Genomic DNA, 14,812 nt, shown 5'->3' on the forward strand with positions numbered 1-14,812 from the left:
TGTCATCCAGATACCACGGTTCTAAGTTTATTTACATTGGGACTCTAGTTACTATCTGTATATTTTCATGTCTACTAATATCCATATAAAACAACGAACTTTCGAATTTAAATCTGTTCCTGCTTCCACTTCTGTTTCCACCCCAGGTCCACAAGAATCCCAGTCCGTAACAAAACCCTTGTATCAAACTTTGTTTGTCATTAGGTATTAGGAATTATGTGATCGTAAAGGGAAGTTTTCACCATGATTAGACAGACCAGGTGGTTGCTTCAGATTAACCCTTGATTACACAAGAGTCTCAGTGAGAGTCGGTCATGACACAAGTGTCTCAGTGAGAGTCGGTCATGACACAAGTGTCTCAGTGAGTGTCATCATGACACAAGTGTCTCAGTGAGAGTCGGTCATGACACCTGTGTCTCAGTGAGAGTCGGTCATGACACAAGTGTCTCAGTGAGAGTCAGTCATGACACAAGTGTCTCAGTGAGTGTCGTCATGACACAAGTGTCTCAGTGAGAGTCGGTCATGACACCTGTGTCTCAGTGAGAGTCGGTCAGGACACAAGTGTCTCAGTGAGAGTCAGTCATGACACAAGTGTCTCATGACACCTGTGAAGGTGCAGGATTATCTATTATATGCCACTAGCCAGGGGCAGATTTAGGGGTCAGGATGCACCTAGGCACAACAGTATTGGTCGGCCCCTATCATGTTACTATGTTTACCTCCTTCAAGTCGGGAGCCAGACCCCATACCTCCAAACCAACAAAGCAGCACCAACCTCACCATCAACACCACAATTTGCTGCCCAACCCCTATAAATTGGAAAATAAAAATAAGTTGTAATGCCAAAAAAAGAATGGACTCATGCTCTCATTTGGGGGATCCTGCTGTGCTGCCCCTCAGCAACTGGTACCCCTACTCATGTACCTCATGTGCCTAATGGGAAATCCACCACTGCCTGTAGCTGTTGCTGTACTAATAGTCACAGGTTTGTGAAACTCTTATTACTTTAATTGGTACGTGTTTCAAGTCTCTGATACTATGCAGAGCAGACAATAAATGCTATATATTTGTAATATAAAACCCAGTTTAAGAATAGTGAATACTGTAGACATACTGTATTAAGAATGTTGGTTAATTAAATGACCTTTGTAGTTTCCAAAATAAGGACATGTTTATGCATTATGTCCCTTTATGTATTGGGTGTGTCCCTTAGAAAAACTTAATTTACAGATATAATCTGAGTGACACCCTGTGTGGAGAATGTGATCTAACTGGTATCTGAGGCCCTGTGCAAAAATTGTACAACACACACACTGGTATCTGAGTGTCAGAGACTTTCACTTTAATTTCCCTCTCCTGCTGCCAGCAATGGCGTCTGCTGATCTGAGACAGGAGCTGGTCTGTTCCATCTGCCGAAGCATTTATACAGATCCTGTAACCCTGAGATGTGGGCACAACTTCTGCAGGGCCTGTATTGATCATATGCTGGATACACATGAGGAATGGACAGAAGATTATAGCTGTCCTGAATGCAGAAAAACGTTCAGGAGACGTCCTGCACTGACACGTAACATAACTCTGTGTAACATAGTGGGGAGTGTCCTGTCCACTCAGCCGGATAAAGTGGAGACCGGGACTATCAGCACTTACTGTGTGGACTCTCCTGTGCCTGCTACTAAATCCTGTCTGCTGTGTGAGGCTCATCTGTGTGATAATCACCTGAGAGTACACAGCAAGACAGCAGAACATGTCTTGTCTGATCCCAGCACTTCTCTGGAGAACAGGAAATGCTCCATCCATAAGGAGATCTTCAGATATTACTGCACTAAGGAAGCTGCCTGTATATGTGTGTCCTGCTGTCTGATCGGTGAACACAGAGGACATCAGGTATGGTCGCTGGATGAGGCATCTGAGAAGAAGAAGGAGAAGCTGAGAGATGTTCTGCAGAAACTGACCACAAAGAGAGAGGAGACTGAGAATAAAACCCAAAGTCTGCAGGAGCGCAGGAGAAAAATTCAAGTAAATGCAGCTGTTGTAACAGAGAGAGTCACATCCCTGTTTAGAGACTTCAAGAAAACATTGGAAGACCTGGAAAAGAATATTCTGAGTAAAATCTCTAGACAGGCAGAGTACAAATCACTTTTTTTCTCTGATCTGATCCAGAAGCTGGAAATAAAGAAGGACAAGCTGTCCAGGAAGATGCATCACATTGAGGAGTTGTGTAACATGTCTGATCCAGTGACTGTCTTACAGGAACCAGACACAGGTGACTTGTGTGATACTGAGGATACAAAGAGACATGATAACCAGATCCATGGTGTAGGAAATCTGAATGTGGGTCTTATCTCAAGGTCATTACAAACATTATCTGAAATGATAACAGGGATAAATACAGTAATTTGTGTGCAGGAAGCAGCAGACATATTGCTGGATGTAACCACAGCTGGTGATAATATACAGATATCAGGTGACAGGAAAACTGTATCCTGGTCAAATAAAAAACAGAAACATCCAGTAACACCAGAGAGATTTTAGTGTCCTCAGGTAATAAGCACCAGGAGATTCTCCTCAGGGAAACATTACTGGGAAATGGATGTTAGTAAGTCAGAGAACTGGAGGGTGGGGATGTGTTGTCCAAGTATAGACAGGAGAGGAAATCAGTCACTATTTGGAGACAATGATAAGTCCTGCTGTCTGATGAGGAGTAATAATCAGTACTCAGTAAGACATGAGGGTAAAGTTTTCTGGTCATGTCACAATATCCACTGTACAAGAGTAGGGATATATCTGGATTATGAGGCAGGACTGATGTCTTTTTTTTCTATATGTGATCATATCAGGCACTTATGCACCCTAAACAGTGACCTCACTGAGCCCATTCATGCTGCATTATGGTTAGGTAGCGGGGATGTAAACATTTGTGGCTCTATAGAACTTTATACATCACATTAACCAGGGAGAGGATACTGCTCTATACATCACATTAACCAGGGAGAGAATACTGTTATATACATTACATTGACCAGGAAGAGGATACTGTTATATACATTACATTAACCAATGAGAGGATACTGCTATAAATATCACATTAACCATGGAGATTATACTGATGTATACATCACATTAACCAGGGAGAGGATACTGCTATATACATCACATTAATTAGGGAGAGGATACTGCTATATATATTACATTAACCAGGGAGAAGATGCTGCTATATATATATATTACATTAAATAGGGAGAGGATACTGCTCTATACATCACACTAACTAGGGAGAGTATTCTGCTCTATACATCACACTTTCCAGAGAGATGATACTGCTCTATACATCACACTAACCAAAGAGAGGATACTACTGTATACATCACACTAACCAGGGAAAGGACATTGCTGTATATATCACATTAACCAGGGAGAGGATACTGCTGTATATATCACAGTAGCCAGGGAGAGGACATTGCTGTATACATCACATTAACCAGGGAGAGGATACTGCTGTATATAACACACTAGCCAGGGAGAGGACACTGCTGTATACATCACACTAACCAGGGAGAGGATCCTGCTGTAAACATCACACTAACCAAGGAGAGGATACTGCTGTATACATCACACAAACCAGGGAGAGGATACTGCTCTAAACATCACACTAACCAAGAAGCGGATACTGCTCTATTCATCATACTAACCAGGGAGAGGATACTGCTGTATACATCACACTAACCAGGGAGAGGATACTGCTGTATACATTACACTATCCAGGGAGAGGATACTGCTGTAACATAACACTGACCAGGGAGAGGATACTGCTCTATACATCACACTAACCAGGGAGAGGATTCTGCTGTATACATCACACTAACCAGGGAGAGGATTCTGCTGTATACATCACACTAACCAGGGAGAGGATACTGCTGTATACATCACATTAACCAGGGAGAGGATTCTGCTGTATACATCACACTAACCAGGGAGAGGATTCTGCTGTATACATCACACTAACCAGGGAGAGGATACTGCTGTATACATCACATTAACCAGGGAGAGAATTCTGCTGTATACATCACACTAACCAGGGAGAGGATTCTGCTGTATACATCACACTAACAAGGGAGAGGATACTGCTCTATACATCATACTAACCAGGGAGAGGATACTGCTCTAAACATCACACTAACCAGGGAGCGGATACTGCTCTGTACATCATACTAACCAGGGAGAGGATACTGCTGTAACATCACACTGACCAGGGAGAGGATACTGCTGTATACATCACACTAACCAGGGAGAGGACACTGCTGTATATATTACATCAACAAGGGAGATCATTCTACTCTTTATATTGTTGGGGTACTGAGGCTACTTCCCCCATATCAAGGTAGGAAAAACTCTGCTCCTGGACTCAGCTAGCTGGAGAGGTGAGTACAACACACCACAGACTTGTGATGAATACAACACAGCTATGAGGAACTTCCACTACGCTGCCTTTATTCATAGGTTGAAAAACTACTGTGTTACAAATATTTGCCAAAAATGGTTATACAGTAAAAGTGTACATTTCATTGTTTAACAGGGTACAGCCAGGGCCGGATTAACAATGGGGCGGGTGGAGCTACAGCTCCAGGCCTCCCATTGAAAATAGGCCCACGCAGATTGCATTGCAGTGCAGGCAAGAAAAAATATTTTTTTTTCTTTCCTGACACTACCAACTAACAGCCCAGGCCACTCACCTAACAGCCGCCAGAACAGCTTAGCTTAGCCCATTCTGACCCCCTCCTCTTGGACGATCCAGCCGGCCAGGCTGAAGCCCCGCCCAACCACGGCAGCCGAAGCCCCGCCCACACTCGGCAGATGAAGCCCCGCCCACCTTTGGTCCGCCGAAGCCCCGCCCCCTGTTCCTTCTTGCTCTCAACCAATCGCCTAGCTGAAGAGGGAAGGAAGCTCAGCCCAGCTTGTCCGTTTATACAGGTCAGTGTGAACATATTATACATGTATATGTTACATATACATGTGTATCCTGTATATGTACATATACATATGTTTGCATATATATATATATATATACATATATACATATGAATCCAAAGTACAGGGAGAAAGTGCAGCATTCACTGAGTGAAGTATAGTACAAATGCAGGGGAGCCCTGACAAAGTAATCCTTGCACCACCTACAAGGTTACTTGTATATCAGCCCAGCTTGTCCGTTTATACAGGTCAGTGTGAATATATACATGTGTGTACTGTATATGTACATATACATATGTGTGTATATATTTATGTATATATATATATGCATATTATATATAAAAAAATCATTAATAATTGTTTTCCATTAATAATTATTAGTTTTATTAATGTCGTTATTTTCTCTTTTGGGGTTTTATTTGAGTGCGCCATATTATATGTTCACATTTATTTAATATGGTGATTGGGCCATCTGTGTATCTTGGCGCTTAATATCTTTGTCTTATATGTTAGTCTGTTTGCCAAGTTTTTGGTGCCTGTCAGACACTCACACGGTTAAGGTGCGTACACACTACACGATATGCTCCCTGAGCGATATCGTCTAGTGTGTCTCCGGCAGGGTGTGCTCAATGTCGTTCATGACATTGAGCACAGCCGCTGAACGATATCATTAACGATATCGTTCAGCGCCGGGCTCTCTCCCCCATTCCCCAACATGCAGCAACCTGACGACATCGTCAGATTGTGCTGCATGTTCAGGCGATGGACAATGTTGGAAACGACCAGCGGGAGTGCGCATCGCTGGTCGTTTCCGACATAAAAGTGCACGATTTGTGCACGATTACTGAGCGATTGCACGATTACGATGTTGTAATCGTGCAGTCGCTCAGTAATATCGCCCAGTGTGTACCCACCATTAGATCTTGTCTATGTTTACCTATGTTGATTTCTATGGCAACACCTATAACATTTATGTCAACGCCTATAACATTGATGTTCCATTGACTGAAACAAATGTGATGTATGTGAGTCACGTGCTTCTAGCTATTGGTCCTTGTTTGATGGTCGTGATCACATTGCATCGTGTCCGGCCCCCAGGAGACACACTGGCATTGGCCCCTTTGCAGCGTGTTTCTCCCTCTGGGCGGACCTATTATGCCTGACCATGTGTCCGGCTGGTTAGATGGAACTCTCTGTGACATTGATTCCGGGACGCGGCTGCCAGCATGTAGTCTGGCCCCCGGGTGACAGGTGAGATCTATGTATGTTTGTTTGATTTGGCGCCACACTCCCTATTTAACACCATGCTTTGACACTTAAGGGGCCTATCCATTAGGTGACTTAAAAACTGAACGACTAGCGTTCAGTCCTTCAGGTCGCCTAGGTGCGGTGCCCGCACTGAACGGCGTTCACTGAACGTCATTCAGTGCAGGAGACCGACCTCCTATCTGAGAACATTCCGAACCTGACGATCATCGTCAGGTTGACGGGCATGTTCCACAGATAGTCGGCAGGGACCCAGCTTGCACACGCATCGCTGGTCCTTGCCGGCTATCCATTAGATGATTTTCTGAGCGAAGCGACCAAAACCTCCTGGTTTTGGTCGGATTATTCAAAAAGTCTTCTGATGGATAGGCCCATTTACTCTGTGCTCATGATGAAGGTGGTTTGCCACTGAAACGCCTGTCGGGCTCTTGATTGAATATATACATATGGTCACCAGGCACTGATAAGTATAACAGGAATCTACTGCATAGCAGATGTGACGTGCATTTGTGTATAACCCGATTAAGCATGGCTGTGTTTTAATACATTCCATTTTACATGCATTAAGTTAAAGGTGTGCTGGTCTCGTTTTTTGATCCCTTAGGATTGAATATGATATATGCTACAATATGTAACCTCAGCATCCGCTAATTCTATTAAGTGTGTGCGGTTCTTCTTTGTGGATTTTTACACAAATGTGTGTGTGTGTATGTGTATAATATATCTCTCTCTCCCTCTCCCTATATATATATATATATATATATATATACACACACATATCTATATATATATATACACACATTAAATTAGGTGTGTGTGTATATATACAGTATATATATATATATATATATATATATTTTTATATATAGTGCGTGTATATATTCATATGTGTGTGTATGTATATATATATATATATATATATATATATGTGTGTATATATATATATATATATATCATACACACACTGGTAAATAGGGAGGGTACAGGAGCTTGAGGCACAGTTAAGTGGACTGAAGCGGGTGTGGTGTGATATGTCAACATTCATCATGTTGATAGGAGATTGTCAACATGGTCATAGTGTTGAAGTTATTCATGTCAGTGATAGAATGTCGACATATCATCCCTGTTGGCCCAGTGCTGTCTAACCTGCTCCTGACGGCTGCAGTGACTCTAGTGCGGCTTCTGGGTCCCAGCAGTCATGACCTCTGCTGCTCTAGCCTTCCTGTGCGAATTCCCCCCTAACCCTAATGCCTACCCCTACCTTATAGGTCTTTACCTTAACCTCCTCCCCCCCGCAGTCTAAAGGCGTGTATCCTCTAGACGATATGCTCCATGAGCAATATCGTCTAGTGTTTCCCCAACAGTGATGTGCTCAATGTCATTAATGACATTGAGCACCCACACTGAACGATATATTGTTCAGTGACGTCACCCTCTCTCAACCCCGTACTTGCAGAACCTGACGATATCGTCAGGTTGCCCTGTAAGTACGGGCAATGATAGATGTCGTCAGCGAACATGGGGTGCCTAACCACCCCATGTAGCCTAATCCTAACCTCCTCCATCCATAGCCTAACCCTAACCTTCCCCTAGTGCCTAACCCCTGATGTCGACATTTTCATGTTAACATAATGAATGTTGACATTATGACTGTCAACATATCTCACCACACCTGCTTCGGCCCCCTTAAGTGTGCCTCAAATTCCTGTACCCTCCCAATTTACGTGTATATGTGTGGGTATGGGTATGGGTATGTGTAAATCTGTTTAAGTTTTCAACGCTTCAGAACTTGTATTTATTCTTACATCAGGATTACTGAGAGGACGAATACAAGTTCTGAATTGTTGATAACTTAAATGGATTTTTAGTGTGTTTTATACAATTCGTCCAGAGTGCCTGCCGCCCATTCGACTGCTACATGGTTCCCTCCCTTCACAGGCAGAGGTAATTAGGAGGGCACCAGACGCCATAGCACTATACTTTGCACAGGAGTGCCGGCCTACACATACACATCGGCGTACCAGGACCGGCTCCGGAGCGCCCTGTGACGGCCCTGTGCCTCTTAAGTGCATGACGTCATGCTGTTGCGCAAAAGTACTGAGGCCGCCGGCACCTGGAAATGCAGCACTGCATTGAGCGTCCTAAGAGAACGCTGCACAGGCTACACCCCTATGTAAACCCCAACCACACTGCACTGGGCATGACCCCACATTACCAGTCACACTGCTACGGCACTTGCCACACCCCTTGCAGCGGCACACAATAGGCCCATCATAAATTTCAGCTCCAGGCCCATGTGTACATTAATCTGGCACTGGGTACAGCACATAAGATGTGTCAGGGGGTCTATGTCCTGTCTTTGTCTTCAATGAGTTCAAATTTAGTATCACTATTTTGGGCGTTATCAGCTGTTCCTCATTACAATGCTGGTGTAAAGGAAAATGGTTCTTTACAAACACTAATGATACTATATTTTAATAAACATTCTTCAGATTGTTATAAACCCTCACAATCCCCTTTTTTATTAAAATATAATATCCCTTCCTTATTCTAGTCATGGTGATTCCATTGTAACTATATTACTTCCATAGTCACCCTAATGATGGTATGTAAGTAGATGCTTACTAGAATGCCCAAGAATCCCAGCACGTCTTTCCCTAGGAAGAGGAGTTTCTTCCAACATCAGTACAGTAGAAAACACATTTCCTCTTAGGTGTGATCAATGTAATTCTTTCACACGCTAAACACTTATACTTTTCCCACTCGGAGGCACTGCGCTAATGTATGACAAGAGAGTCCCTTCTGGCGCAGATGCCTTATTTATCATTTTCTGAAAGCTATAAGATAGAAAAGAATTCCATAGAATGAGCAATATCAGTACAATCGTAATAACAATTACTGGGTAAATGAGACTACTAAACATCCTTTTGACTGAAGGTGAGTTACCTGTGAACACATCCCACCAATGGTGCTGTAAATTATCTTCTAATTGTGTGGTTACTTCCACCAATTTCTCTACTTCTACAACTGTCTACATTTGTGCAGGATGGGCAGAATAGTTTACTTTCTGTAAGTGGTGAGCAAGTTTTTCTGTATTATTAATGGCATTAATGACACTTTGGAGATTAACTGTAAGGTTATGGGGAGGTATCTCAGTCACCTGAAATTCAAACTGTACATCTTCTTGTCTCTTCCCATAGAACACATAAGTAGTGTTCTTACACCTGAGGTGTGTAACGTTAAATAAGCATCCAGAAAAAGGATTTGGTAAATTACAGAGGGAAGTTGTATTCATATCATATGTTACTAGGCATACAACCTGAGGCTCTACGTCTATAAACATATCGACCTCTTTATCGTGCAATTCCCAGTTGCATACACTGGTTGGGTATTCTAACTTACAAGACTCATATAACTGTGTTTGCTGAGGACATACTAATCCATCATCGGTATCAGTACATAGGGATAAGTCATGTGTCCTATTACTGGTGTCTAAGTGTGTACCTCTCATCTGGGGAGTCCACAACTGAGTGCCTCCAGTAGTTGTCCACAAGGGGACTGGTAAGATGAAGTACTTACACATCACCTGTCCCTGTGTGACATTATACACATAGAGGGGTATTCAATATGGGAGCGAAAAGTCCATGCTGGACTTTTCGCTACATATCGGAGCTTTTCCTGGGATAAAGTATTGGGCGCACGCCCGCTTTATCCCCGAATTCAATTAAAAGGCTACAAAAATGGGAGCTGGCGAAATAGGATCCGCAAAAAAAACGGCAATTACCTGGAATAAATTTTAGGACCCCCCTAAAGCTGTCAAAACATGGAGGATCACTATGGGTACCCCCGTTTTAGCCTGCAAATGAAAGTAGGGGTTTTAAATAGCCGCGGCAGGTGTTTTTTTTCCGACATTGAAGAAGTGATGCAGAAGAGCACTTAGGTTATTTTTTTAATTTTTTAAGAAGTCCCATTAAATTTGGGGTACATGAAAATGGGTACTAGCATATTTTTATGTCCCTAAATTAATTTTTTAAAAATTCTGCAAAAATGCACCTGCCACTAATAGCCTATTCTAGAAAACACCTGCTGCTAATAGCCTATTCTAGAAAACACCTGCCGCATACTTGCAGAATAGTCCTGAGCCTATTTCTCTATTTTTAAACACCTTTTTCCCTTTTTTTTTTTTCACCACAATTTTTAAATTAATTTTTTGGGGTGTCCCTATTTTTTTTTAAACTTTTTTTGACACAGTTATTTTTAAAATGTCATTCCCAGGGGTGCAGGCTATTTTTTTTAAGCCTGCACCCCTAAACCCCAATTCTGCTCTTTTTTTCGCCACCTATTCAGTGGTGAAAAGTTATCCCCGGTTTTTTTCAAAGACTTTTCGAACCTGCGAAAAGTCTTTGAAATTGAATACGGGGATAATTGAAATCGGCGAAAATTACATCATCAGCGACAATTTATCGCCGATTCCGATATTTTCACCCCAAATTGAATACCCCTGATAGACTTCACCCATGCAAAAGTTGTCAGTACACAACATCTGCTTACCCTGAATTTGTATCCATAACAAGGAAGATATATTAAACATCCTTCTGTATACATGTTTGTTACCTGTCACTAACTGTGTTTGTGATTTGCCCTTTTGCACATATTGATGCATAGTACTGAGAGAACATTCAGTCCAATTGAACAGTTTAGAAACATTTTTTGACAGGTAAAGTCTGTTAAACAATGTGCTATTGAACACCTGTAAATATTAATTATTCTAAGATATACCATACTTACCTACTCTCCTGGGACTGCCGGGAGCCTCCCTATAATCGGGTGCTGCACACGGCACCCCGCAAGGCTAGACAAGTCCCCCAGAATGGCCGCGGGCACTCTGCAAACCCCCACACCTGCCGCAAAAAAGTGCAGTCTGGGGGTGCAATGACGCGATTCACAAAGAAATTGCGTTATCATAAGCTGCCTTATTATGGTGGTAATATTGGAATTATAAAGCGGGGGGCCACTATGCCATGATCGAATTGGCATGACCCGCTCCACCTACCTGAACCGCCCCCTCCCTCCCTGTTGGACGGACCTAGCAGCCCCCTTCAGGAGCCCCCTGCAGAAATGTCAGTAAATATGAGATACACTGGCCTATAATGGGGTAAATACCGTAGGCATCCATGTAGCTTGCACTGCAACTGATCTTCATATATCTTCTCCTGCATTACTCATTTTACTGGCTAAAGTTTCTATATCTACACTATTAAGTCACCCTCTACCTGTACATGATGCTCTTAGCAATTTATCATACCATTCTCTCTTCTGCCTGCTATAGCATTTTGGGTCTGTGGGGAAAGAAATATTGAATCTTAATATAGTGGTTTGTCTTTGGGTACCTACATTTACACAAGTGGAGGGAACTATAACTAGTAGCAGGCTTATTTTTCAGGACGTACATCCTTGCCAACATTACTGAATTATCTGGTAGTTGTGTGGCATTAGTGCAAACTAGCACCACACCTATTTCTATATTCATTGGGCTTCCTATGGGTATACCAGGGTATATATTGTTGACACACTGAATACCCTGTGCCCATGTTTTCATAAATCCTTTATAGCCTGTAAACTTATCAGTACAACACTTAATTTTTGTTCCATTTATGATAGTAGTATTATCCTGTTCCCTCGGCGCCCAGTAGAGATGCCTTATTGTCCCACACTTTTTATATATCTTGAACCACCAGACCAGGTTACATACAATTTTCTGCAGGGGACATTTGTTGATGGGGGCAGGTATTGTTTCTCAGTTTGTGTATCTGGTAAGTCTGGTTACTATAGACTACCCTAGAGTTCTCCTATTATCCCCCTGGTGTCCCCTGGTGTGTGTGCCATACCCCTAGACTAAGTATAGCCAACGTTATTACACTAAAAGGATTCATGATGGTGGTTCAATCTTGACCATCAATTTCTTGCAGTATGAGCCGTGTACCCACGTGCTTTTTCCTCATATTTTCACTGAAGTAATGAGACACACAGGTTCCCAAAGAGAATACACTGGATTCTTCATATTTTTGTTTATTCAATTGCTATAAACTTCGGGTTAAAGCAAAAACTAGAAACAATGCACAAGTATAGTATGTATGGGACTTTGTGTAAAACAATTACAAAAGTTTCAATTATAACAACATCATACCCATTCTCTGCTGAGTTTTTTTATTGAACTGGATCACTTCATTCTTGTGCTGCAAGGTAGAGGGGTTAACAATACACTACTTAGCACAATCACATACAAACTACAATAGTGAATTTCCCTAAAAAATTATACTTTACTGAAGTAGTCATTTGTTACTCATATATCTATAAAGTCACTTTAACCCTGGCCAGGTAACTTCCATTGGTGCACATTTTAATTAACAGTGGTGTTTATGGTATAACTCCCTAACAACTAAGGATAGTGATTACTGCTGTACTGACATTTTGTGCTGTCCCTTACTGCTGGTCCTGACACTGACACTTGGACATTGCAACTCCGGGCCTGTGAATTCCTTTTCCGTAAACTGTAGCTGTCCCTGAAGACTACTGACTTTTCCTAGTCTGAATATACTTCTCCAGTTTTATTCACAGATTTTTGTAACATTGGTTAAGTCCGGTGCAACTATATTAATCAGGGGCAATTGATGTGATTGAAGTATTACAGTTCCCTGTTTTAAAGGTTAATTAAAACATAGACTTTGGTATGCAATTAACCTCCTATAGGTGATACTATGAACCGATGCACATTAGCCCTTGAAGCACGCAGTTCTGGCTAACTTGAGGTGTTCCACTGTCCTGCCTTATTATTATAGAATTTAACTTCAGAATACAGTTTAATTGTTTATTTAGTCCTTGTATTTGCAACTCATGATGAGATCTACATTAGCTATCAGGATCTGGGCCTGATTCAGACTTGGGAATAGAGTGAGATATCTTTCTCAACTGATCATCTTGGTGAAACCATGCTGCACTGCAGGTGGGGCAGATTGGCAGATTTAACATGTGCAGAGAGATTTAGATTTGGGAGGAGTGTTTCCAGTCTGACATCTAAATTGTAGAGTAATAATAAAGCTGTGCAGTATTTGTGGGCTACATGCAAAAGCAGCCAGTATTTACCCCACATGCAAAGCATTTTATGTATTTACACCCCTTCATGTATTTACACCCCTTGCATTTCAATATGGTTTGTTCATGTTCACAGTTTAGAGAGATATCGCTCTCACTATTTCCAAGTCTGAATCATGCCCCCTGTCCACAATGAATGTCGGTGTTACATTTACCCTGCTTGTCTTTAGAAGCTACTGGGAGCTAACAGGTAATTAGCTCTTTGCTTGTCCAATTCTAGCTGCAGTTGCTGCCAAACTCTGTGTGGTGCAAAGACACTGTATCTCCGACAGACCTGCTCCCTGTCGTCCTAATGGTCAAGGCTGTCAGCACCTTGCAAGAGAAGGAAAGCACTCCTCCTTGTAGTTGGATCCCCAGCTGTCACTCACCAGCCCTGAGAGGTCTCTGGGTGGCTCCCACTGACACCGCTTCCTCCCTGCAGTGTCCTCACAGCTCTCTGGCTGTCTGTATCCCAGCTCACACCTGGGCTGTACAGCACCATCCAGCGAGTCCCACTCTCCTCACCTCAGAGTGCTCGCTCTGTCCCTCCAGTAAGTGCGGTCCTCCTGCTCCACTCCAGTCACCTCAGGCTTTCTCCCCAGCAGCCCCTTCGGGAGTCTCTCTCTTATCATAGCTCCCAGGGCCCATAGTGAGCAGCTGGCCATCATCTTTTGTATCATTAGTTTGAGGGTGCTGTTAAGTCTCTCTACATGCCCACAGGCCTGAGGCCTATAGGGTGTGTGAAAGGCTTCCACAATGCCTATATTCTTCATGATATGATGCATAATTTCTCCTGTAAAGTGTGACCCTCTATCAGACTCTATAGTTTCTGGTATCCCATATCTGCAGCCATTTCTTGGCTGTTGTTTTTGCACTGGCTTTGGCAACTGGCCAAGCCTCTGGCCAATTAGAGAAGAAATGAAATGTGTGTTAAAAATGTATTTGCAGCATCTCATTTGCTGCAGCAATTAATTAACTTTTTAGCCCTTTTGTTCCCATATACATCTACTGGTGTATATGTGTTCATTCATATGACTTATAATTTTGCAGTAGCAGGTAAGGTATATTATATACTGTAATAATGTGAGGAAATGTAATGTTTTGAGGAAATGTAATGTTTAATACTTTTTTTAAATATATTTTTTTATTAAAGCATCATACAAATGATATAAAAATAATATAACATTGATACAAAAGCAATACATTGGAAATACAGAATATATAATGGTTACCACATAGAAAAGAAAAATAATCATGACTGAATATTATAACTAACAGCCATAATCATAGACAAGAATAAAGTCTCTCCCCCCCAGGGAAAACACCACACCTCCGCCCTTAAGCGACATTTTAAACAAGATCAATGGGCGGATCATTATAGTTGATGCGTAATAGATACCAAGAGGTATTTATGGAGAACATGATGAATTTGGTGCCTCATCTCACT

The 14,812-nt window shown here is 42.1% G+C and overlaps 1 protein-coding gene and 1 pseudogene across 1 annotated transcript; one reads left to right on the forward strand and one right to left on the reverse strand.

Moving 5' to 3' along the window:
* The first annotated feature begins 1,482 nt into the window (after nucleotides 1-1,482).
* Nucleotides 1,483-8,797, forward strand: LOC148442486 (E3 ubiquitin/ISG15 ligase TRIM25-like). Its single transcript, XM_088463903.1, has 3 exons — nucleotides 1,483-1,887; nucleotides 1,948-2,238; nucleotides 8,789-8,797. Exons 1-3 carry the CDS (start codon nucleotides 1,483-1,485, stop codon nucleotides 8,795-8,797), a joined length of 705 nt encoding a protein of 234 aa, XP_088320029.1.
* Nucleotides 8,798-8,974: 177 nt separating this feature from the next.
* Nucleotides 8,975-11,764, reverse strand: LOC148442487 (uncharacterized; annotated as a pseudogene).
* Between the last annotated feature and the right edge of the window lie 3,048 nt (nucleotides 11,765-14,812).

This window comes from Taudactylus pleione, unplaced genomic scaffold, assembly GCF_031769625.1.
Source record: "Taudactylus pleione unplaced genomic scaffold, aTauple2 ptg001495l, whole genome shotgun sequence".
NCBI lineage: Eukaryota > Metazoa > Chordata > Amphibia > Anura > Myobatrachidae > Taudactylus > Taudactylus pleione.